At 40.4% G+C, this 25,822-nt stretch overlaps 1 protein-coding gene and 1 pseudogene across 2 annotated transcripts; one reads left to right on the top strand and one right to left on the bottom strand.

Annotated features, from left to right (window-relative positions):
* Nucleotides 1-631: 631 nt before the first annotated feature.
* LOC148877083 (putative pinoresinol-lariciresinol reductase 3) lies at nucleotides 632-18,455 on the bottom strand (annotated as a pseudogene). Its single transcript, XR_016110848.1, has 5 exons — nucleotides 18,067-18,455; nucleotides 17,859-17,993; nucleotides 2,376-2,614; nucleotides 1,998-2,201; nucleotides 632-890 (listed from the first exon to the last, which is right to left on the bottom strand). The product of XR_016110848.1 is annotated as a putative pinoresinol-lariciresinol reductase 3 (transcript).
* Nucleotides 18,456-18,753: 298 nt separating this feature from the next.
* Nucleotides 18,754-20,415, top strand: SYP112 (syntaxin of plants 112). The gene is made up of 3 exons (XM_088981395.1): nucleotides 18,754-18,966; nucleotides 19,167-19,251; nucleotides 19,365-20,415. The coding sequence occupies exon 3, from the start codon at nucleotides 19,390-19,392 to the stop codon at nucleotides 20,278-20,280; it is 891 nt and encodes a 296-aa protein (XP_088837521.1). The 5' UTR covers nucleotides 18,754-18,966; nucleotides 19,167-19,251; nucleotides 19,365-19,389; the 3' UTR covers nucleotides 20,281-20,415.
* The last annotated feature ends 5,407 nt before the right edge of the window (nucleotides 20,416-25,822 follow it).

Genomic DNA, 25,822 nt, shown 5'->3' with positions numbered 1-25,822 from the left:
TAAAACCTATGCGGCATTAAACTAGCACCTTGTCTACTACTCGAAACAATCACAACACCGAAAACCTCCTAAAAGTTGTTCGTTTTAGTTTAAACTTTTTGCTACGTCACAATTTCCAAATTTTCTTCTCACAACTTCTGTGATTTTAAAGTTATATATAAAAGGTCCAACTGCCGTTTCCTTGAGAAACCAGAGTTACTGTAACACTCGATGTTATAAATGGAATGAATATTAAACAACTGAAAAGCAAGATGTGCTCCTACCTATTTAAATGCTATTCGAAATTGAAATAGAGTTGATAACTTGATATTGTTCGACATTGTGTCAAAATATCCAATCCTAATTAGATTCCAGATCCTCAAGAAATAATGGTGGCCCAACTCTTCTGTGTTAATCCTGTGCGCGTACATGCAAAGGGAGATTGTTGTTGTAGGCGTTGAGTAAAGCCAAAATCCAACTATTTTGTGCTTAGTCACCAGTCTCTGGGTCAGCAGTTTGACCGACCAGTCCGAATAAATGGCCTATTTCAATTTAAAAAAATAAAATAAAATTTCGACCGCCCAGGTCAGCAGGTCACTGACCAAGTCAACATGTTTTGACAAAGGAATGGTCAGGGGTGAAATGGAACCGGTTGTCTGAATGGTCCGACTGTTCGGGTCAATAACAGTTAGAAAAACTATGATATCTAGTTTAAAAACAGTATAGAATGAAGAACGTTTTACAAGTTACAACCGAGTGTCCAAATATTCACTGACTAGTGTATCTAACATGTGGATAGAGTTCCGTCCCCTCCAAGCCACCGGGTGATTTAATGTCAAAGTAAGTATGGTCGCCCCTTATGAAAGCAGAATATGTAAAAACCATCTCCATGTTGTTAGGGTATGGAGTCTCTGCAATGCAACAAAAGGAAAGGTAGCACATTATGAGTGGGAGGAGATATTATAATGTAACTTGTGAAATAAACCTTAAAATTTTCCTGATTGGTCAAATCGAATAGAACTTAGTTATGATGGTGCTTGGCATTGGTGCGTTTTCCTACCATCATGTTTCTCCATAATCAGCAATTCACCCCAACACTGCAGGTGCAAATTATTTAAGTGTTCTACTTTTAATACAAAAAAAAGTGTACTACTTTTTTCACTATAAAAAATTTCTGTAATTAGGATATGACAACCCAGGAAAGTGTTCTCTTTTTTCACTTTTCAATAAGCCGCGCCAGAGAGGGTGTTGCTGCATTCTTATATAGAAATTGTTCCCGGTTAGGGGTGGGGCCGTTATTCCTTTTTGCAGCTCTCCTTAGTGGTTGTGGATGAGCCTCTTCTTGTATTCTACCTTTTCTTTTCTTATTAATTTTTACTTTAACTCTTCTCAAAAAACAGAATGTATGCAATATAAATTTAATAATAATTGGAATGGAATTCAAAGTGCATTTAGGATGGAGGACCAAGAGATATCTCAATGTGGCCTCTTTTGTGATGAGAGAATATCACTTATGTTAAAAGGAAAACAATGTTCTATAAAGTTTAGTGTTATGTATTTTGGCAAAATAAAATAAGTAGCTTTGTTTCCTTATAAGAAAGATTTACATATGGTTGAGTGGCTGACTTATAACTGATAATTTTCCTTATAAAAAAATGAGTGCAGTGGAAATGTGAATGCTGAGATGGATGAATGGGAAAATTAGAAAGGACAGGATCATTAATGAACTTATTCAAAGGAGCCTAGGAGTGGCTCCAATAGGTGATAAATAAAGTAGACTATTATAGTCTGGTCATGTGCAGAGAAGATCTATAGTACCAGTGAGAGGAAGTGATTATGTTTAAGTTGAAGGGTCTAGAAGAGCTAAGGACATACCAAAAAGGAGATTAGTTAAAGTAGGGAAAAATGATTTAAGAGACCATAATTTAACAGTGCACATGGCATTAAACAGAGTAGAATGGCAGAACATGATTCATATAGCCAATCCCATATATATACATACTGAAGGTATTATGCACCTTGAATATCCTTTAGAAGCTGCTCCTCTGGTATATAGACATTTTCTAGTTTCTTCATTATCTTAGTCTCCCAAATCCTAACCAGCTCGTTCATGGAGAAAACATTTCCCGGGGGCCTAAGATATAAGACCTTATTCAAAGTCCTTGGGTCATCCACTGTGCTGATGGTGAAGGCAGCAACATCACTTTCCTTAACAAAGACAGCTGAAAAGGAATTCCAGTAAGTATTAGCCTTGAGGAAAAAAAGAATTTGTTACTGAAAACTTTCCTGGTTCTGATGAGTCAGCAGATTATTATTTTGGAAAATTAAAATGATAAAAAAAATACAATGGGGAATAAGGGAAAATAAAAAAAACCGAGTGGAATTGGTTAATGGACCTCTAGTGTTTCCATCTCCATAATATCTTTACTCTGTCCATGGGAGGGGTCTTATGGCCCAGTTGAACAAGTGAAGGAAGTAAAAAACTAGTGAAGAAATTGCATGCAATGTGGGTGTAAGGAATGTTTTCAGATTCTATTGCACGACGGATTTCAGATTTCCTTGAATAGAAGTTGTAATCAAGATCAGATATCTGAACCTTATCAGGATCTACTCCAAATTCTGATGGAATGAACCTCTGCAACCATTGAAATATACAAGTTATTTTCTTGGAGACTTGGACAAGTAACAATTCCAAACAAATGAGAAAAAAAAGGAAAATGGGAAAAGGAACCAGCCTTTTAAATTTAATAGGACAATTTCAATAATACTTAAGGAGCATTGTGGAACTACATGCAATGGAATTATTACATTTTGGTAGCATTTTTGAACTGAAGTTCGTAGGTTCATCATTCAAAATGGAGTCGATGGGGTGAAATTGATGATAGAAAAGGAAATGTAATAAGAAATAAGATCAATTTAGGATTTCCAGAAAATGAATCATAGTTTTTATTGATATTTGAAGAATCACTTCATTTTAGAAAAATGAATTTGTACTGAAATGATGTCAAAAAACAAGATGAAATAGTTCCTACATATATTCTTCTATTAAACACATGCAAACATATGCAATTTCATCCAGACATAAAGTGAATTAGACTAATCCCTGATACCACAGGTTGTGCAGTAAGGTTGAGGGCTTCAGCAATCAGCAGTCCAATCTGACCTCAATGATGTATATGTTACCCTGTAAAAGTGAGCAGTTATCTATATCTTTAGTTCTTTAAATGTCTCTCTATGCACATGTGTGGAGAAAAGATTTTTAATCAGGTCAATTTGGAAATCTCTCTAGATGATCCAATTATTTCTGGCATGAGGAATCCTGTGGTAAATCCAGACGGCATCTGGTCCTCAGTATCTGCCATACATTCACTCGGTTTACATTAGTCCCTACACCTGACTTCCATGGTAGTTATGCTTGAGTAATAATAGCAGTCCAAATTTACAAATTTTTAAATTGAAAAATTCCAAAGCCCAGCCCATGATGACCTCTACTTTGAGCTGTCCACTGCCTTTGACAGGGAACAAAGTAACATGTAGAGAGACTGGGCCGAAAGGGCCCTAGTATCTTTTCTTGTAATATGTTATTTATTTATTTGTTAGCTAATGGGCCTATCTTTATGGGCCTGTTATTTCTTTTTTGTTAGTTCTCTTTATGTTACTGCCTAGCTGGCTGCCCACTTAAGGGCATACTTGTAATTAACCTAAGATTGAAGTTTAACAAAAGGATTGTTTTAGAGGACTGATTTACATCTTGGTATCAGAGCAGGTTTCTTCTTCCTTCTTTTTCTTTTTTTCTCTTTTCCTATACACCCTTCAATTAAAAGAGTGTATGGAGAGAGAGGTCCTCTATAGTTTAGAGGACTTTTTGCCTAGTTGGTAGAGGGTTTGGAGAGTTGAATTCTGGCCAGAAACTGCCAAGAAGTGATGTTGTACTGTTTCTGCCCAAAACCCTAGCCGATTAGAGATTTTCGAAGTTACAGGTAAAAGTGAAGCTTTGGGTGTGGCGCTCTGTGCTTGGGAGGTGCCTTTTGACTTCTAAAAGAGGGTGGTTCAGTTTTGGAAGAGATTGGGAAGCTCTGGTAGGAGTGGCTGCATCTTCTCTCTTTCTCTCCGATAGCCGGGTGTAGTGAAACCCTAGTTTTCAAGCATCTGGGTACTGGTTTGGCTTCAAGTAAGTTTATAAAGATCAAATTTTTTGGTTTTTTAATTTTCATTTGATTAATGGAGCAATACGGAAGTGAGTTCAAGCAGGTGCCGGTTTCTGGGCTTGGTTCGGTAGATTCCGTTAACTGGTGTGACCATAATTAAGCTAGATGGAACAAATCAACAAATTATCTTGCTTGGGCACAGTCTATAAGGATTTACGTCTGTAGTAGAGGAAAATTAGGGTATCTCACAGGCAGTAAGATGAAGGCCGAAGAGACATACCCTAAATTTGAGAAATGAATGCAGGAGAACTGTTGAACAAGAGAAGAGAGGAGGAAGAGAGAAAGAGAAGAGAAGAGAGGAGAGGCGAGAGGACTGAATGCCTCAAAAGAATGCTTCAGGTGAGTGAAGCAATTGTTATTTATACTATACTGGTTGTACAACATAAAGAATGAAAAAATTATAGAAATACCCCTACGGTACTAAACCTGTGTACAACAACATCTGTCAACACTCCCCCTCAAGTTGGGGCATAGATATCAATCATGCCCAACTTGTCACAGAGATCATGATGTCTGGAATAGTTTAGCCCTTTTGTAAAGATGTCTGCCAGTTGGTCTTTAGAGCTGACATAGGGAGTACATACTTCGCTTGTGATGACTTTCTCTTTGATAAAATGCTTGTCAACTTCGATGTGCTTTGTTCTATCATATAGCACCGGGTTAGTAGCAATACTTATAGCTACTTTGTTATCACAGAATAGAGTTATGGGTTTGTCCACTGGGAAACCCAACTCACTTAACAAATTCTTTATCCACATACCTTCAGCTACTCCATGGGCCATTGCACGGTATTCAGCTTCAGCATTGGATCTAGCCACCATGGAGGTTCCCTCCTACAAAGGTGCAGTAACCACTAGTAGACTTTCTGTCACTTTGAGATCCAGCCCAATCCGCATCTGTATAAACTTCAACTCTCAAATGCCCGTGCCTTTGAAATAACAAGCCAGCACCAGGAAACTTCTTAAGATATCGTAGTATCCTCTCTGCTGCTTCAAGATGAGTGGACCTAGGTGCATGCATGAATTGACTGAGGACACCAACAGCATATGCAATGTCTGGACGGGTCATAGAGAGATATAACAATCTCCCTACAAGCCTCTGAAATTGTTTCACATCTTTAAGAGGTTCACCCTGGCTGTCACTTAATTTATGGTTGGGGTCAATGGGAGAGTTAGCTAGCTTAACCCCCATCTTTCCAGTGTCCTGAAGAAAATCTAGGACACATTTCCTTTGGGAGATAAAGATACCCTTTTTTGATCGAGCAACTTCAATTCCAAGGAAGTATTTGACAGGTCCTAGATCCTTCACTTCAAACTGAGTGGCAAGGAAATCTTTCAACCTTTGAATTTCATCATTCCAGTCACCAGTAACAATTATGTCATCTACATATACTATTAAGGCAGCCATTTTACCTTCTCCCCTTTTCACAAATAGTGTGTGATCTGATTGACACTGCTTGTATCCCTTTTGTTGAACTGCAACATGGAATCTGCTAAACCAAACTCTTGGTGATTGCTTCAGCCCATATAAAGACTTCTATAACTTGCACACTTTTTGTTTATTGCCTTGAGCCAGAAAATCGGGGAGTTGAACCATATAAACTTCCTCTTCAAGGTCACCATTCAAGAAAGCATTCTTGATGTCAAGCTGATGTAGATTCCAATTCATCTTGGCAACAGGGGCAAAAGTTTCTGCATAATCAAGTCCATATACTTGAGTAAACCCCTTTGCCACTAAACGAACTTTATACCTCTCCACGGTTCCATCAACCCCATGCTTGACCGCACCCATTTACATCCAACTGGATCCTTTCCCTTAGGAAGATCAACAAGTTCCCACGTGCCATTTTTATGAAGGGCATTAATTTCTTCCTTCATGGCATTTGTCCATTATGGTACTGAAAGAGCTTCTGCCACATTCTTGGGAATAGGGCCACTGTCAATGGAGGTAAAGAAGGCACAAAATGACGGTGGAATGTTCTCATAGGAAACAAAGTTGGAAATGGGATGTTTAGTGGTGCACAATCTAACACCTTTCCTGTGGGCAATAGAAAGGTCAAGATCATTAGCAACAGAGGAGTCAGGAACATCATTGGGAGTCAAGTTACCTGAGTGGGTATGATCTTCCCTCGAGGAGTTTGATGGCACTTGAGGTACAACTTCTGAATTCTCCACAGCTCTTGAATTTGGTTGGCCTTTGTGACGGCGAGAAAAGACAAGGAAAGATGGAGGATCGAAAAAAGGAGGCTGAACCAATGGCGAAGTATCAGGAGGAGAAGGAAGCTGAACCAGTTTCTCCTCATGCCTACACTCCCCCTGAGGAGAAACAGGAAAAAAAAGCTCATCTTCAAAGAAAGTAATATCCATGGAGACATAGAATTTCTGAAAAATAGGATCAAAGCAACGATACCCCTTTTGAGTGAAAGAGTAACCAAGAAATATGCATGGGATAGCACGAAAATCCAATTTCCCACGGGTGGGAGACATATTTTGGACAAAGCACCGACAACCAAATACATGAGGAGGGATAGAAAGAAGAGGGACCTTAGGGAAGAGAAGCTGATGCGGGGCTTTGTACTCTAACCAACGAGAGGGCATCCGATTAATGAGGTATGTAGAACAAAGGACAGCCTCAAACCAAAATCGTTTGGGGACATTCATATGAAGTAGTAAACCCCGAGCCACTTCAAGGAGGTGCCGGTTCTTCCGTTCAGCCACACCATTTTGTTATGGTGTGCGGGCACAAGAGCTATGATGAAGTGAGCCATGTGAAGCAAAGAATTCCGTGAGATCACAATGAAAAAACTCTTTTGCATTGTCTGACTGAAAAATTTGTATCTCAGTCTGAAATTGAGTGAAGACCATCCGCTGAAAGTCTTGGATAATTTTTGGTACTTCCTCCCGGGTTCGCATTGGATATACCCAAGTATATCTAGAATAATCATCAATGAAGGTAATGAAGTACTTGTAGCCACTCTCAGAAGGTAAAGTAACAGGGCCCCATACATCAGAATGAACAATGTGAAAAGGAAACTCATATTTACTATTTTTCTGAAGAAAATGAGTTCTACAATGCTTTCTTAACTGACACGTTTGACAAGAGAAATTAGAAACGGACACCGACTTACACAGTTCTAGGAATACAACTTTCAAGGATTCAAAAGACAAATGACCAAGACGACAATGTCATAAGTACACTTTACTCTTTCTGAACTGACTCATAGACTCTGTAACATGAAGACCAGCCGTATTCTCCAGCATGTAGAGTCCATCAACCATACGTCCCCTACCAATCGTCATCCCCGAGGCCAAATCCTGAATCACACAATAAGAAGGGAAAAAGGTTACGAAACAGTTTAAGGAATTAGTAACACTACTAACTGAGAACAAATTCATGGGAAATTTTGGAACATGAAAAACATCAGGAAGTGTAAGACCAAGAGGAAGAGAGAGAGTTCCTTCACCAGCTATGGAAGTGTATGATCCATCAGCTAGTCTCACCTTGTCTCTTCCAGAAAGAGGGTGATAGGTTTGAAAGTAAGAGGACATACCAGTCATGTGTTTTGACGCTCCAGAATCAATGATCCATGGAGAGTCAAGGTTGTGAGAAGCAACATGGAAAGCTATGGCAAGGTTACTTGACGTGGATGCAAATGAGGTTGTGGGAGGAGCATCCATCTGACGAATTGCTCTACCATAGAGCTCTAGATGGTCACGAAAGGAGTTTACAATATCCTCCCTTGGGTCAGATCCAGAGAGATGTGTTTGAGTCACAGTAGGAATGGGGGGCTGATTCTCCCGAGTAACCATGTTGGCCATGTGGTGTTTCTTTGTACCTTGCTACCCGAACCTTTTATTCACATGTGAACCTTGCTTCTTAGTCAGATCTTGAGCCCATTTTGGTTTCCCATGGAGATCCCAACAGGTATCTTTTGTGTGTCGGGGTTTCTGACAATTAGTGCACCACAATTTTTCCTTATCTTCTGTTTTTTTTTTTTTTTTCTGGAGATCCCCTCTCCTGGAAGAAGATCCCACACTTGTAGAGACACCCCCTTTTGCTGTCAACTCAATTGCATTCCCACCATTGTTGTTCATCAAGTTCCTTCTTCTCTCTTCAGATTGAACAAGAGCATAGACTTCCTGAATTGATGGAAGATCCTTAGAACTGAGAATTTGTACTCTGATGGACTCATACATAGGATTTAGACCATGCAAGAAAGCAAACACTCTTTGCTGTGAGACAAGTTTCTTGTACAGTTTGGCATCCTCATCACACTTCCAATCAACATTCTGGTAATGGTCCAATTCCTTCCAGACAGAGGTCAAGTCAGAGTAATATACTGATAAACTTCTCTCCCCCTGTCGACAAGTAGATGATGTTGCCTGCAGTTGATAGATCTTGGCATAGTGTCGTAGTTCTGAATATGTGGATTTTGCTTGTTCCCAGATCTCATTTGCAGTTTTAACCCACATGAAGTTCTTTCTTATTTGTGGTTGCATGGAGACCAAGAGCCAAGACATTACCATACTGTTCTCCTGATCCCATCTATCATATTCAGCATTCCTAAAGGGTGGTTCTTTGATTCTTCCATTAATATAGCCTATTTTCCCCCTTGCAGTGATGTATAACTTGATCCCCCTTGACCATTCTAGGTAATTTAATCCATTAAGAGGAACAACAGCCACAGGGAAGGATAAGTCGCCACCCCCACTCATTCCATTCAGCATTGTGGAGATTCCAGATGTGGCTGAATCTTAACTATTCATGATTTCAGGTTTAAGAACACACAACACCCAAGGCACACTGCCTCACAGAGCTGCTACAGAAAAGGGATCTTATGTCCTTCAGTCCACAAAAGAAGAAACACTTGCTATTTCAGCATACAACTAGGTACTTCTGACCTACGGATTCACAGAGAGCCAAGAACAAACACTGTTGCTGCAGCACTTGGACTAGTCTGTATGACCTACAATTTTGTAGGAATCCAAAGAACAAACATACAAACACTGCAATTGCAATACATAATCAGGTCTGTATGACCTACGGTTTTACAGTTTTCATACAACTCCTTAGTAGAAAGAAAGATACAAGGTGATAGTTCACCACACACCTAATCGGCTGACACCAACTTCAGGGTAGCCAAATAGTCACTGAGATCAACAATGTAGCCGAACAGCAAGAACAGTCAATGGGAGAAAAAAAACTTCAGTCCATCAACAATGTAGCCCAATAGTAGTAACACACAAGAGGAGAACACCACATTCGGATTTTTTGGGCACCAAATCGAAGGGTGCAAGAAGAAAACAATCTCAGTTGAATACCAAGGCACCCGAACAATAGATGGACAGTACCTTCTTAAACACCAGCCTCTCTGCAAACCAGAACATCCTCTTCGTACATCAGGTGACAGCCTCTCTACAGCTGAGCAATCAAGGAAAACAACATCTGGGCTGGAAGATTAAAAGACTCTGTACCAGAGCTCTTTTCTGCGCTAGGAAGCTGAATAGTCAGGCCAACACCTTCTTCCTTCTTGAAGTCGAACATCAGGGATATAACTTCTAGGAGATGAAGAGGCAACCTACTCGGCATTGGAGAATGACCTCAACTAATTTGTTTTCAGGCCTCGACGAACCCGCTCTGATACCATGTTGAACAAGAGAAGAGAGGAGGAAGAGAGAAAGAGAAGAAGAGAAGAGAGGAGAGGCGAGAGGACTGAATGCCTCAAAAGAATGCTTCAGACAAGTGAAGCAGTTGTTATTTATACTATACTGGTTGTACAACATAAAGAATGGAAAAATTACCGAAATACCCCTGCGGTACTAAACCTGTGTACAACAACATCTGTCAACAAGAACTATACAGTCATAGGATGGTTGGTCGACTCTATACAGCCTCATATCAGTCAGCACTATCTCTGGGTGTTCTCGGCCAAGGAAATCTGGGACAATGTTACTGAAACCTATTCACAAAAGTTGAATGTGGCTAGAGCCTACAAGCTGAAAAGTGATGTGAAGAACCTAAGATAGGGGGAGAAGAGTGTGGCAATCTACTATGGTAGGAAATTGAGGTTACGGAGACAGTTGTATGGGAGAGTATGAAGGATGCAAAAACTTTTAGGAAGTTGGTGGAACGAAACAGGGTCTTTGAGTTTCTTATAGGACTCAACCTTGAGTTTGACATCATTAAGCAGAATATTTTGGCCAAAGATGAGGTTACTCTTGCCCAGGCATTATGCTATGGTAAGCAGTGAGGAGAGTAGGCGGTAGGTTCAGTTACAGAGTCCACCTACAGAACACTTTGCACATGCTGTAATAAAGCCGAAGGGTCCAACTAAGAAGGAGGAGCAAGTATGTTAATATTGCAAGAAACCGATGCATACTAAGGACACTTGTTGGAAGCTTCATCCTGATCTCCTACCTGACCGGTTTAAGAATAACAACAATTTTAAGAAGACCAGTCAAACAGGAAAACCTATGATAGCTAATGTTGCCACAGTACCCGAAAGAGGAAGTAAGGAGAGTGAAGAGAAGTCAACCATGGAACAATTGGCAGCAATGAAGGTAGATTTTGAAAAGTATGAAAGTTTGTTAAATCACTTGGAAACTACTATCTCTACACCTCACTCTTCAAGCAACACATCATCATCATCAGCATTTGCTCACTTAGGTATTTGTGCTTCTGCAAACCATGCTTCAATTTCAGGTAATCATAAAATCCCTTGGATCATTGATTCTGGTGCATCAGACCATATAACCAACTTGTCTAATCTTTTTTGTTCATACCACCTTCTCTCTAGTAAAGAAAAAATCTCCATTGCTGATGGGTCTCTTGCTCCCATTTCTAGCAAGGGGATATCAAGACGTCTGACACCCTTTATTTATCCTTTGTCTTTCATGTCCCTAAACTTAGTACAAATCTTTTATCTGTTAACAGCTTAACTAAATCCATGAACTATAACATAACATTCTTTCCCACTCATTGTGTCTTTTAGGACCTGCAATCTCAAAGGATGATTGAGAGTGGCCATGAGGCGAATGGAATATACTTGATGGATACACCTAATAGAGTTCTTGGACCACCTCATGGAGTTGCCTTGGAGTCAGTTTTGTCAAAGTTTGTTGACAAATTCATGTTATGTCACTTTCGGTTTAGTCATTTGTCTTTTTCTGCTTTGAGTCATTTGTTCCTAGATATGTTTAAGGGAGTGTTTTTATCTAGTCTTCATTGTGAGTTGTGTGAACTGGCAAAGCATTGTAGACAATCTTATTTAGTAAGCAATAAAATATCTATTTTTCCTTTTCATATTGTTCACTTTGATGTGTGAGGGCCATATCATTTGCCTACTATGGGGGGTTACAGGTATTTTATCCTTTTTATTGATGATTACTCCTGTTACACTTGAATTTATCTCATGAAATCCAGGGATGAAGTACCACTATTGTGCAAAAATTTCATGAACTCATTCTTACCCAGTTTAACACCTTCCGTTCTGATAATGCTAAGGAGTATTTTGAGAAAACCCTCTTAGCCTATCTTGAAACATTTGGGATTGTTCATCAGAGTTCTTGTTCTTACATTCCACAACAGAATGGAGTGGCGGAAAGGAAGAACCTGCATGTGGTTGAAGTTGCTAGATCCCTCCTTTTTGCATCCCATGTTCCTATAAAATTTTGGGGGGATGCTGTCCTTACTACTACTACTTTTTTTATTAACCGTATGCCTTCCCGGGTTCTTGGCTTCAAAACCCCCTTTAGCCTTCTTTTTCAGGATGATGATCTCTTCTCTCTTCCTCTTCGTGTTTTTGGATGCACCTGTTATGTACATGTTCACATCCATCAAAGGCACAAATTTGAACCTAAGTCTCGTAAATGTGTTTTTCTAGGATATGCCTTCATTTAGAAGGGATATTGCTGTTTTGGTCCGGTTAGTGGCACCTGCTTTGTATCTCGGGATGTCACATTTGCTGAGTCTACTCCTTTCTTTAGCATTCCTCCTGAAGGGGAGAAATCTGAGGAACCCTTTGCTATGTCTCCAACAATTCCTCTTCCTGTTCCTTTTGAGTCATCTGATGAGGTGTCCACTTCTCCCATTGGGCCTACCTCCAGTATTCCTGCTCCTCCTCCTCCTCCACCTCATCTTCCTGTAATTCCTCCTCATCTTGTTCTCCAAAGGTGGTCCCAAAGACACAGATTCAAACATGGGCAAGTTGTTTCCACTCCTACAAAAGAACCTCTTGCTCCTCCCATCATTACTGAGGTAACAAGTCAGCCTTCCTATTGCTCTTCAAAAGGGCAAGCGGAAGTGTACAACCCATTGTATCTCTAAACACCTGTCCTATAGCCTTCTATCTCCTACCTACTATTCTTTTCTTGCTTTTGTTTCTTTCCATGTGATACCCAGGTCTGTACCAGAAGCCCTATCTAAACCTAAATGGAGGGATGCTATGATGGCTGAACTGGATGCTTTGCATAAGAACCATACCTAGGATACTGTTGACTTGCTAGAAGGGAAGGAACCAGTGGGTTGTAAATGGGTATTTGGCATTAAATATCATTCTAATGGCTCTATTGAGAGGTTTAAGGCCATGTTGGTTGCTAAAGGCTACACTCAGATGTATGGTATCGACTAAGATGACCTCAGTGTTAGACAGTGTATGCCCTTAGCTCTAATCAGATTGATGTACTTTTGACATTTATTGTAAATGAATAATAGTACATAATTGATTCATGTTATATATGGTGTGTTTCTGTGTAATACCCTTAAACTAGACACTTATGAGACTCGTGTTAGCTTAGTTTCTGTGTAATACCAGGTTGGTTGCTAAAGGCTACACTCAGATGTATGGTATCAACTATTTTGAGACCTTTGTTCTTGTGGCTAAGATGACCTCAGTGTTAGACAGTGTATGCCCTTAGCTCTAATCAGATTGATGTACTTTTGACATTTATTGTAAATGAATAATAGAACATAATTGATTCATGTTATATATGGTGTGTTTCTGTGTAATACCCTTAAACTAGACACTTATGAGACTCATGTTAGCTTAGAATCTTCACAGCCGTTGGATAGACCTGTAGAGGTTTATTCAGCCAAGGTTGACACTAATGTGCTACCAAGAAGGTTGGGGTGACTTGTCTCAGCAACCAGGGTAAGACCTGAATCACATGTAGTGTGGGTTTGTTTGAAACTCTAAATCGGACCATTTTCCAGTTATGCCCTGGACCTTGGAGATAGATGGGCAAAACTGGAAAGTTACACCTAACCCCTAGACTCGATTATGGTACTACACTAGATGTTGGATTGGGCTATCTTTGATATGCCAATCAGTGAGATCCTTAGCGGGGGTCAAAACTTGGATATGTTGGGGTAGTTTGAGAATTCACCTGAGTGGGTGATCATAGTGACAGAATCAGTCCCTTTGTCGGACAAAGTGAATGATCGAGAAATGTACTCTTTGATGGAAACCTAAACTGCCGGCAGTTGATTTCAAACTTGTTGAGATTTGTTTTTGCAAAATATATTTATATATAGATATACATATATATTATGGTTTCACAAAATGTTTGCAAAAGGTTTTAATTCCTGGGATCCATGTGAGTAGAGATTGTAACATTGCACCTTACAGCCGAGGGAGAGGTTATCTCTTGTTGGGCAGTGTTTGATCATTATGGGCTGAGAGATTAAGTGTAAGACCATTTGGGATTATACCTGATGGGCTAATCTCACATAAGTCCATAGTCCTTGGGCCTTCATAAGGTGATTGAACCCAATGACCATTTAGTGTAAATGTTGGGCCTGCTAAGAGCCCATACTGATAGGCTCAGGGGTTCACTGTCTTCATTAGTGAATTCGGCCAGGCCTTGTAACAGAGGCTGGGCTGAACCCATATGGCTTTTGTGGAGATCAATGCTAGGGTCCCATGCCATACAAAGAGAGGCAAACTAGCCAACATTTAAAAGGGAAAGTGAGCTATATGACTTAATGGGCCTAAAGCCCATATCGAACTGGGCTTAAGTGATTTAGTTAAATGGGGCGAATTAAGGTTTTTAATCTGATTAGGATTAGCTATAGGATAAGATAAGTCTTATCCACTTAAGAGTCCAGATCCAAATACAGATTTGGATCAAGAAACTCCTTCCTAATTGGATTAGGAAGCTAATCCTGAGAGAGTTATAAATAAGGTGGCGAATTCCTCAATAGGTGAATTCTTCTTCTGCAGTTTTCTCCCTCAGCTCTTGCCACCCCTATCCAATTCGATCTCCACTCTTGGAATTGATCAAGATTAGATTTTGATATTGTTTCTTGTTAGAAGAAACAATCTGAAGTCGTGCTCACAACCCCTTGTGTGATTCTTGCTGAAGAATTAGGGTTCTTGTTGAAGAACCTCCTTGTTGATCCTGCCTCAACATAAGATGCGTCATCTTTAGTGGAGGCGGGTTTTGGTGACCTCTTTGGGCGTCAACACCTACGTTGGGAGTTATTTACGTTGATTTCGTATCAGGTATATCCCTCTCCCTCTTTGGGTTTCAGATTTGGTCCAGTTTGTTTCAAGAACGAACATTGAAAAATGCAGTTTTTCTAAATTAGGGAATACGATTCCCGAATGGGAGAAAGATTTTTTTTTGAAATTTCGCCCATCCACCCTGCATGGTTCGACCATCCATATGATGGATCTTCCATCCTTTCACTCAATCCGAGTTTTATTGTCCCTAGCTGCGACTTTTGAATGGCCTCTCCACCAGTTTGATGTTAAAAATTCCTTTTTGAATGGAGATCTACATGAAGATGTCTATATGTCTTTGCCTCTAGGAGTGTATGGAAAGGAAATGCAAGGGAAGGTCTGTAAACTACACAAATCCATTTATGGATTTAATTGGGTCTAGGGCTGCTCTTGTCTCATTTGGTTACACACAAGTTCAATTTGACCGTACCTTGTTCTTGAAAAGAAGTGGCTCTCTCTGGTGACCTTTCTGATAGTTTATGTTGATGATATTGTGGTCACAGTAATGGCACCCAGGAGGTCAGTAAACTCATAAGGTTTCTTAACTCTGAATTTGAAATCAAGGATTTAGGAAATCTCCGATATTTTTTGGGCATTGAAGTTGCTAGATCTAAGGATGGTATCTTCATTTCTCGATGTAAATATGTCCTTGACCTCCTTGCTGAGACCGGTAAACTTGGTGCTTAACCAGCCTCTACTCCTATTGATCCCAATCATAAGCTTTCTGCTACAGATGGTGAACTTTTTATTTGTTAGGGGACTGTTCCAGAGATTGCTTGGGAAGTTGTTATATCTCTGCATGACTTGGCCGGACATTTCCTATGTAGTTAGTGTTATTAGTCAATTTATGCATTCTCCTAGAGATACTCATTTAGCTGCTGCAGAAAGAGTTTTGTGTTACTTGAAAGGTATTCCAGGGAAAGGCATTCTATTTGCCAAACATGGACACATGAAACTGGAAACATACACTGATGCTGATTGGGCAGGATGTATTGATAATAGGAGATTCACCTCGGGTTATTGTGCTTTGGTGGCAGGGAACATTGTTTCATGGAGTAAGAAACAGTCTGTAGTTGCCAGATCCTCTACTGAAGCAGAATACAAGGCAATGGCACATGGTGTGTCAGAGTTACTGTAACTACGATCACTTTTAGAAGAATTGGGGGTTGACTATGAGAAGCCAATGATGCTCTACTGTGACAACCAAGCAGCTATCAATATTGCACATAATCCTATTCAACATGACAAAACTAAGCACATTGAGGTTGATAGACATTTTATACGGAAAAGAGTTTCCTCGAAGAGAAGTTTGCTTGCCATTCATTGCCTCAGAAGAACAGTTGGCTGATATTTTGACCAAGGGAGTTGCAAGAGGGAAGTTGACACACTATAATAAGCAAGGTGAGCATGATTGACATCTATGCTTAGCTAGGGGGAGTGTAGAGAGACTGGGCCGAATTGGCCCTAGTATCTTTTCTTGTAGTATGTTATTTTTTTATTTGTTAGCTAATGGGCATATCTTTATGGGCCTGTTATTTCTTTTTTGTTAGTTCTCTTTATGTTATTGCCTAGTTGGCCGCCCACTTAAGGGCATACTTGTAATTAACCTAAGATTGAAGTTTAACAAAAGGATTAGAGAAGGGAGGGAAGAGATATTCGAACTCTTCTTCTTCCTCTTCTTTTCTCCATCTTCTTCCTTTGTGTTGCTGTTCTCTATTTCTCTTCTTTTCTCTCTAAATTTTACCAAGTTGATATTAGTTTTAGAGGACTGATTTACATCTTAATGTATTCTATAATTATATAGAAATCCAAGTTTAAATTTCTGTAGACCTTTGAGAGAACCATTTTTGCAATTGGACCACCAAATCTAATGTTACTTTAATGAATTAGTAAAATCCTATTTAAAGGAAAACAGAAACCAATTGGACCACCAGATCTAATGTGTCTCACTTTCCCTTCCTCTATCTAAAAACTGATTTTTATTTCATATTTTTTAAGCATGATAGGCATTTTTTATAACTCCGCCTAATTGCTACCAACTATTGCTCTCGATATTTTCCTTTGTAAAAATGTTATTGGGGTTAATGATCAACCATTCCACATGGAACATTGTTCCATATATTAGAGCTAATCAATGAATTAAACACATGAATAATAATTTTTCTACAACCAACCCTCTACTATTTCAGTCAGACATGAGACAACAGTTATTTATACTAAATAAACTTTAGGTATCCGCTTCATTCTTAATGCATAACTAATAACCTCTAGCATCAATAAATTGAAAATTATTTATGGAGGTGCTAATGCATTTTTAGTTTAATAATAGATAAGCCTGTTCCATTCGACCACCAACATATCATCAAAGTACATTGGCTTCCTCCCTGATCAATTCTCTTATGAACAGAGGAGGAAGGGGTTGCCAAGAATCATTAGAATTGAACTCAACATTATGTTTAGCTAACCTATGAGTGACCTTTATTCCAACTATATGGGGTAGGCTACATGAATCCTGTTTCGCCAATCTGTTCTATTTAAAGCCATATCCACTATTAAATTGTTAATGCTTAATCATTTCTTAATACTTCTACCCATGTCAGTTTTGGTCTACCCCAAGCTCTTCTAGTCCCTTCAATGTGTAACAAATCACTTCTTCTAACTGGTACAGTTGGTGGTCTTCTATGCACGTGCCAAAATCATCTTAGTCTACTCTCTCATTTTATCACCTATTGGAGCTACTCCTAGGATTCTAGGGATAACTTCATTCCTAATCCTATCCTTTCTAGTTCTTTTCCATTCATCCATCTTAGAATTCGCATTTCTGCCACATTCATTTTCTGAACATGTTGTTTCTTGACTACCCAACGCTCTGCTCCATACAACATGGCTGCCCTTACAGTTTTGTAGAATTTTCCTTTTAATCCATAGACCTCAAAGAAGGAGACTAAAAATCTTTAAAAAAGATACAAAACAATGGTTACAAGGAGGCATTAGGACTATGTCCGGCATGCAGTAGAATTGTAGAATCCAATTTTCAAGTCTACCATTTGAAATCTTTAACCCCACAAAAATGCCAGATCACTTGATCACAACAATTTGATCAACAACATAATCGCAGAGATTCGGGGGAAATAATATACTCATACTAACAGCTAAAAGGATGGGAGAACCTTGATGCATCCAGCTTGTTTGATAGCTCGAATAAGAAGTTTCTGATCGAGAACTTGCTTCGCTGGAATTGCGCAAATTACAACATCAACTTGCTCGACCGCTTCAATGATGCTCGATAGGTGTTGCAGGGAGCCCTAAACAAACATATTAAAGAGAGAACTTAATTTCAGGGAAGATAAAAACAAAATCTTTAAAATTGAGAGAGACCTTGAGAAGTTTGGCCCCGGCATTGGAGAGGGTTTCGAGTTTGAGAGACTTTTCAGGATGAGAGAATGCCGACTCTCTGACGAGAGCGACTGTGGGATGGCCGTAGTCGAGGCTCGCTTTCGCTAGATGATAACCTAGATTTCCCGTGGCCCCGATTACTAAAATTCGGCTTTTTGCCATTGCCGGTTGCAGGAATTACTAGAATAGTACAACAACCGTCGTCTTGTTGTACTGCAGCAGATAAAGAGTTCGAGATTTTGAATTTTGTGGGGATTATGGATGCCCTGATTGCCCTCTACTCTACTCTGCAGTCTGCACTTCCGAAGAGGAGACAAGTCTGGCCGGACCCTCGGCGGCTTGCCTTGTGTGTTGATTTGGCCATTTGGGCCAACCGGCCAATGGCAATCTGGATTTCTTCGAAAAATGGACGGTACACCAACGAACTATGGTGGTCCCAACCCAATCAATGTAGATTGTAGACCATCCAAAATTTGACGGTTTTGTTTGTTACGTTAGCGGTAAGTCATTGAAATGAAGGGTTAACTGTTCAGGTACTAGATAGATCCCACCGTGAAATGAATCTGGGCTTGGAATTGGAAGTTTCTACTAGGACAAGTAGCAGGAAATCTAATCCCATTAACTGGTAAGCTAAGTATTTAACGGCATTCTTTTCAAATTTTCAAATTCGAAAGGAGAAAGCTGAATATGTAACCGTAATGAACAATCGCGATCCCTCATTTTACGTCTTTAAAAGATCGCAAAAATAGTTTAATCGTTCTAGAATTGCAGAACAATTGTTTCCCCTTCGATCATCAATCTGAAAACCCTTCAACCAACGAAAGAGAAAAGAAAATCACCAGAACCATCACTTCACAGAGTGGGGTAATCGTGTTCTTCAAGGTCTCGTCTAATCCAGCTACTCTGTTTTTTCGGATTGTTGCCCTGTGTTCGTGTGTCTCTTCTTTCATAAGAAAGATTGTACTTTTTTTTTTATTTATAATCATATTCGTCAATCAATATTCGTGTGTTTCTGCTATTATAGAACTCGACTCTGTTTCTTGACTCTGGTTGTTTGAATCTTTTCTACCGTTCCGATTCAGTTATCTTGAAGGAGAAGCCAAAGTGGAAGGAAAGAATATTTGGGGAGAGCCCAATCTCTCTTCTCTCGTTCTGAATTGAATTCGGGTATTCTTCATCAGTCTTTTCTTTACAGTTTAAAAGAATATTTGTGAATCTTCTTGTTTTACTTCTATCATCCGATTTCCTCCATCTTATGGTTTGTTGGGAATTCTTTGCAGGTGGTTCTTGCAAATTCTTGGAAATATGAATGATCTTATGACCAAATCGTTTCTCAGCTATGTGGAGTTGAAGAAACAGGCACTAGAGGACCTCGAAGCCGGACCCGACACTGAGATGGGGCGACTCGGCCCCACGGATGAAGAAAACCTTGCCCAGTTCTTTGAAGAAGTTGGTGCAATAAAGGATGAGATGGAAGTGATCAACAATCTTCTGCATGACCTTCAATGCCTAAACGAAGAGACAAAATCGACCCACAGTGCTAAAGTCCTACGTGGGCTCAGAGACAGGATGGATTCAGACATGGTGACTGTCCTTCGCAAGGCAAAAATCATCAAAGCACGGTTAGAAGCTCTAGACCGATCCAATGTAGCCAATCGTAGCATATCGGCAGCTTATGGAGAAGGAAGTCCTGTTGACCGGACAAGGGTCTCAGTCACCAACGGTTTGAGAATCAAGCTGAGGGATATGATGAACAATTTCCAGTCCCTGAGAGAAACTATCGTCTCGGATCACAAAGAAGGTCTCAAGCGAAGGTACTTCCACGCGACTGGAGAGGTGCCGACTGAGGAGATGATCGATAAGATGATTGTGGCAGGTGGACAAGTCGAAGTATTTGGAGGCAGAACAGAATTAAATTTGGAGAATCAGGAGAGGCAGGAGGCTGTGAAGCAGATCCAAAGGAGCTTGACCGAGCTGCATCAGGTGTTCCTTGATATGGCTGTTTTGGTTGAAGCACAGGGCGAACAGATGGATGATATCGAAGAAAATTTGGCCCGCGCTGGAAACTTCATAAGTGGAGGAACCGACCGACTCGTCTCTGCAAACAAGATGAAGAAGAAGGGCAAATGGGTGCGTTGGGTTTGGCTTTTGGTGCTTCTCATTCTCTTGGTTTGCTTCCTTGTGGCTGTCACTTGACGAGATGAAATCACTGCAATGACAACTAGCTATTTGGTATATACATTATGTAATTGCTGGTGTATAAGCTGTCAACTCGGATATTTCAGTTTTCCATTATATGCTAAAAGCCTGGAGCTTAATCACTGTTCATCATACTAAAGCTCGGAACTTACCCAAACTAGTTTTCCAATTTCAACACCACCGCATTCTAATGCTGCCGACTGTTGCCTTGGTGAATGGTGATGCCAAGTTCTCAGTCTATAAAGCTGAAACTGTTCTGGTTCTCTGATTTGTGTCCCGATTGGTAATTGGGTCGGGACAGGTTAGTTGTTACTATCGTAGATAGACTTCAAGTATAATTGGATTTAATTGGGTCAGACCAGATTAATAATTGGTTCAGTTTTCGGTCTATATTATAGAACCTATTAATAATCTTCTCCTCAACCATCCTCCAACATCTCCCATATTTGCAATGTTATCATTCATAGGAAGATGTTCCCAATGTACAGTTGTAGTGTCATGTGGGGTAGGCGTGGATAGGATTCTTGTGGGCAGGGATCTGAATTGGCTTTAAGCTATGATCTTAATTAATATATTCTTAAAAATAAAAATGGATAAATGTTCAAGGAAGAGAAAAGCAGCTTTAAGGCTTAAGGCCTGATTTTCATGTTAGGTTTGATTTGCCCAACCTAGGCCCGGTCCAAATAACCAAATTGAAATTTGACAGATCTGTGTTGGGCCTGTGCCAAGTTTGGGTTGGTAAATTGGAATTAGGCGGGCCTAGATTAAAATGTTGTATGTATATATTTTAATATTAATAATTTAAAGGGCAAAATTTTTAAACTACCCTTATGATTTAACTAATTGACTAATTCACTCTTACTATTTACATTTTGTCTCAAATATCTCTATTTTTTCTGACAATTGTCTAAAACCTTCACTAGTAACATTTTTAAATTCCTAAACTACCCTTCTCCTTTTCGTTCCTCTCTGTCCTTTCACGGTTTCCATTTTACTTCCATCTTCTTTTCCTGCTATAGGCCCTTTGATCGATGATTTCGTCCTATAGCGCATCATTTGGGGCTTCTGGGTATTGCTGGGTGAATTCGTCCATTAACGCATCTCTCTCTCTCTCTTATCGGTGATTTTTCAGTTTTTTGGAGAAGAGCCACGCCACAAGCTACTGATTCCTTCCTGTTTTGCCATCCTTGTGATGGCGTCAACCACACTCTTGTAGTTGTGTCGTTGGGCTGGGAGAAGAGCCACAATCGTCAGCTTGCATGCAAACCAATGGCAACGTCGACTAGGTTGCCGATTGTGGAAGGCATGTTCCTCGAACTAGGGTCAAACCATTTTTGTTTCATGATATCGTAGAAGGCCCATGCGGGTGATAGAGTAGAGCATTTGGATGGCAACAACCACAGAGGGGGGTGTTGAAAGCGAACGTGGGGTGCAAGTTTGACTGACTGGATTTGAGACATAGGTTTCACCCTGAAGCTGCATCCGGACCTTGATGAGGTCAAGTGGGTGGGTGGAACAGCCGACAACGATCAAGGCAATGCCTCCTTTGACGAAACCTTTAAGATCCATCTTGATCCCTGATTCACAGCCATCGGTGGGAAAGGAAGATATGCTATATGAACGAACACAGATTGAATTGAATTGGTTTTCACTACCTTTGAGTGATTCATTAGAATGTATTTATAATTTGTTACAAAAGTTAGAAGTTTACAAGGAGAGAGACTCTCTCTTAGATAAGATACAATAGAAAATAAAGATAGGATAAACAATAATTTAAAATTAAAAAATGCCATAGGTTTATCCCATGTGTTACGGGATAGGATGCTCAACACCCCCCTTGAAGCTGATGGTGGAGGAGACCACCCGAAGCTTGGATCGAAGAGCAGAAAACCGAGGAGAGTTTAAAGCCTTGGTGAAAATATCTGCTACTTGATTAGCAATGGAAATGTAATGAACATGAAGATTCCTAGAGGCAACTAAGTCACGCACGAAGTGGAAGTCAATCTTGATGTGCTTGGTCTGCACATGAAATACTAGGTTAGCAGCTAGGTAGGTGGCACCAATATTGTCACACCACAATGTGGGTGGTGCAGTCTGAGAAATACCAAGTTCAATGAGAAGAGAGCGTAGCCAAATAACCTCAGAGGTAGCAATGGCTAGGCTGTAGTATTCTATTTTTGTGTTGGAGTGAGAAACTATAGAATGCTTCTTAGAAGAACAAGAGACAATATTGTCTCCAAAATAAATGCAAAACCCACCATGAGACCATCGGTTGTCCGAGCAACCGACCCAATCCGAGTTAGAGAAGACATGTAAATTAGTGGACTGTGAAGAAGTGATGTTGAGTCCATAATCAACCGTGGTCATCAGGTAGCGAAGGATGCACTTCACAAAGGCCCAATGAGTTGTGGTTGATGCATGCATGGATTGGCAAGCTTTGTTGACTACAAAGGACAGATCAAGATGTGCCATCAACAAGTATTGAAGAGCACCGATGACCTTCCGGTATGAGGATGGATCAGTTAGTGGATCACCATCATATTTGGAGAGAACAGTTGTTGTCGACAGGGGAGTCTTGATCGGTTTGGCACCATCAAGGGAGAGATCCCGCAACAGATCAATAATGTATTTGCATTGGGATAAGAATAGGCCAGAGTTGGTGCGAATGGCTTCAATGCCAAGGAAGTAGTGAAGAGGTCCAAGTTCCTTCACAACAAAGTGAGATCGCATGCGTTGCAAGAGAGTGGAGATATGAGAGTTGCAGGATCCGATAACCAAAATATCATCAACATAAATGTGGACATATGTCACAATGGCATCCTTAGCATAGATAAAGAGAGATGAGTCCGGTTTGGAGTTGGTGAAGACTGAAGAGAGAAGAAAGTGATGTACTTTAGAGTACTAGGCCCGAGGGGCCTGTTTAAGCCCATAAAGTGATTTCTGTAGTCGACAGACATGAGATGGGTGCTGAGTGTCAACGAACCCTAGGGGTTGAACCATGTAAACTTCTTTGGAAAGATCACCATGGAGAAATGCGTTTTGGACATCTAGTTGATGAATCAGCCAAGAATGAGAGATAGCAATGCTGAGAACAACCCGAATGGTCGTGGATTTGATAACCGGACTAAAGGTTTTAATATAGTCAAACCATTCACGTTGATTGTAGCCCTTGGCCACAAGCATGCCTTAAATTTGTCAATGGATCCATCAGGGTTTTCTTTTGATGCAAAAAAACCACTTACGCCTAATAATGTTGGAGTTCGATTTAGGAGTCACAAGCCCAGGTTCCATTGCGAAGTAGAGCATCAAATTCATCACGCATAGCAGCACACCACTGTGGGTGACGATTAACTTCAATGAAACAAGATGGTTTAGCCGTTTGAAGAGAATAGCGAGATGTGAGAAGAGAGTACTTCTTATTGGGTCAAAAGATGCCTTTCTTGCCGCGGGTGACCATGGGATGAACATTACTGATGGGAATAGTGGTGGCGGATGACGAGCTTTGCTCAACATTAGCAAGAGACTGTGTAGGTGGCAACGTGGCTGAGGTGGAGGGACTGTCAATTGAAGTAGTAGGTTCCGGTGAGATGGTGGCAGGTGCGGTAAGGAGGGAATCAACACCAGAACGAAGAGGTGGAGCAAATTGATGGCTCTCGGCTGAGGGAGTGATGGCCACCAAAATGGGAAGAAGAGATGTGCTGCCGTGTGCTGGAGAAGGCTGCGCATGCTGAGAAGAAGCACCCATCTGAGAAAAGGGAAAAGATTGTACATTAAATATAACATGAATAGTAATGTAGTAACGACCAGTGCTGAGGTCCAAACACTTATAGCCTTTGTGCACGGAGCTGTAGCCAAGAAATACGCAAGCCTTGGTGCGATACTCCATCTTGTTGGAGTTGTAAGGGCGAAAATGAGGGAAGCATAAGCAGCTAAAAGTTTTGAGAAATATATAACTCACTAGTTTGCCAAACAAAATTGTAAATGGAGATTTTCCAGCAAGAACCCGGGAGGGTAGCCAAGTCAACAGAAAATAGGCTGCTTCAAAGGCATCAAACCAGTAGCCACGTGGCATAGACACATAGTCCATGAGAGTTAAGCCCATTTCAACAATTTGTTGATGCTTACGCTCAATTTTTCCATTTTGGGCAGCAACATGTGGACAGGAGAAACAATGTGAAATACTTTCTTGAGCGAGATATGATTTGAAAGCAATGAATTCCTTGCCATTATCAGTTTGAAGGCATTTAGTTGGAAACCTAAGAAGTTTTTCATCATGCTTCTTAAAGGAGATAAAAGTTGTCAAAGCATTTGATTTAGCAAATAGTGGAAAGACCCAAAAATATCTACTGAAACAATCCATAAAAGAAATATAATATTTGTAACCCTTGACAGATGGAATAGGACAAGGTCCCCATAGATCTGAAATTATAAGCTTCAATGGTTGCGAGAATGTGGTAGATGATGGCAGCAAGAACAGTTGATGGCTCTTCCCGTGTGGACAGGATGAGCAGAATGACAACTGCTTGGTGGAGGCTGGAAGAGCAAAGTCATAGACTATCTTGCGAACAGTTGTTGGCAATGGGTGACCAAGTCGATTGTGCCAAACGACTAGAGTAGTGGAAACCGTATTAGTGACTAGAGTAGCCTTATTTACTAGTAAGTGCAGGTTGTAGAGGTCATCTCGAAGTGTTCCGTGGAGGGGAGCACCCGTGCGTCGATCCTTAATAGTGCAACAAAAGGGATGGGATTCAAAATAGACATCATTATCTCTGGTAAATTGAGCAACAAAGAGAAGATTCTTGCTAATCGAAGGAACATGAAGAATATTGTTCATAGATAAATTCCGAGATTTGTAAGAAACAATAGAAGAGCCAATGTGTGAGATGTCTAAACCTTCACCATTACCGATTGTGACCTAATCAGGTCCATCATATTGGGAGTGAACTTGCAGCTTCTCTAGTTCAGAAGTGATGTGATTGGTTGCATCGGAGTTCAGGTACCAATAGTCTTCGAATTGGGTGCCATTAGGAACTGAAGTTGTATGAGCCGTAGGAGCAATGTTGGGCTTTTTTGAGTGAGGCTTGAATTCCTTGTTGTATTGGCTTCGGCACCAGAAAGCGAAATGATTTCGGCCTCCATAGATTTGGCAAGGATTGTTGGCATATTTTGACTTGTTTGTTGACTCTCTGTCTCTGCCATCCTTGTCAGTGTAGTTGAGGTTTTTGACAAAACCCTTGGTTGAATAGTTGGTCGAAGGTGGGATTGAAGCTGCAACAAGTCTAGACTCTATCCGAAGTTCTTGGTTGATTAGAAGAGCCTGCAATTATCAAAGCAAATTTCATCAGGACGAGTTTGTACGGAGGTAACAAATGCATCATAATCGGCCCCTAAACCATTGAGGGTATAGTGGACCATATCCGAAGTGGATAGCGGTGATCCAGCTGCTGAGAGGTTGTCCGAAATAGTCTTATTTTCTGGAGATAGATCTCCATGGAATCTCCTTTCTTCAAGGTGAGAAGTTGGTCCTTGAGTTGAGTGA

Source organism: Nelumbo lutea, chromosome 1, assembly GCF_056320005.1.
Source record: "Nelumbo lutea isolate HS-2025 chromosome 1, American lotus-T2T, whole genome shotgun sequence".
NCBI classification, from domain to species: Eukaryota; Viridiplantae; Streptophyta; class Magnoliopsida; order Proteales; family Nelumbonaceae; genus Nelumbo; species Nelumbo lutea.
Note: the sequence above shows the minus strand (reverse complement) of the source record. Positions and strands in the feature narration are given on the sequence as shown.

Coding starts and splice junctions, on each gene's coding strand:
- SYP112 (XM_088981395.1), top strand. CDS start 19,390: ATGAATGATCTTATGACCAAATCGTTTCTCAGCTATGTGGAGTTGAAG.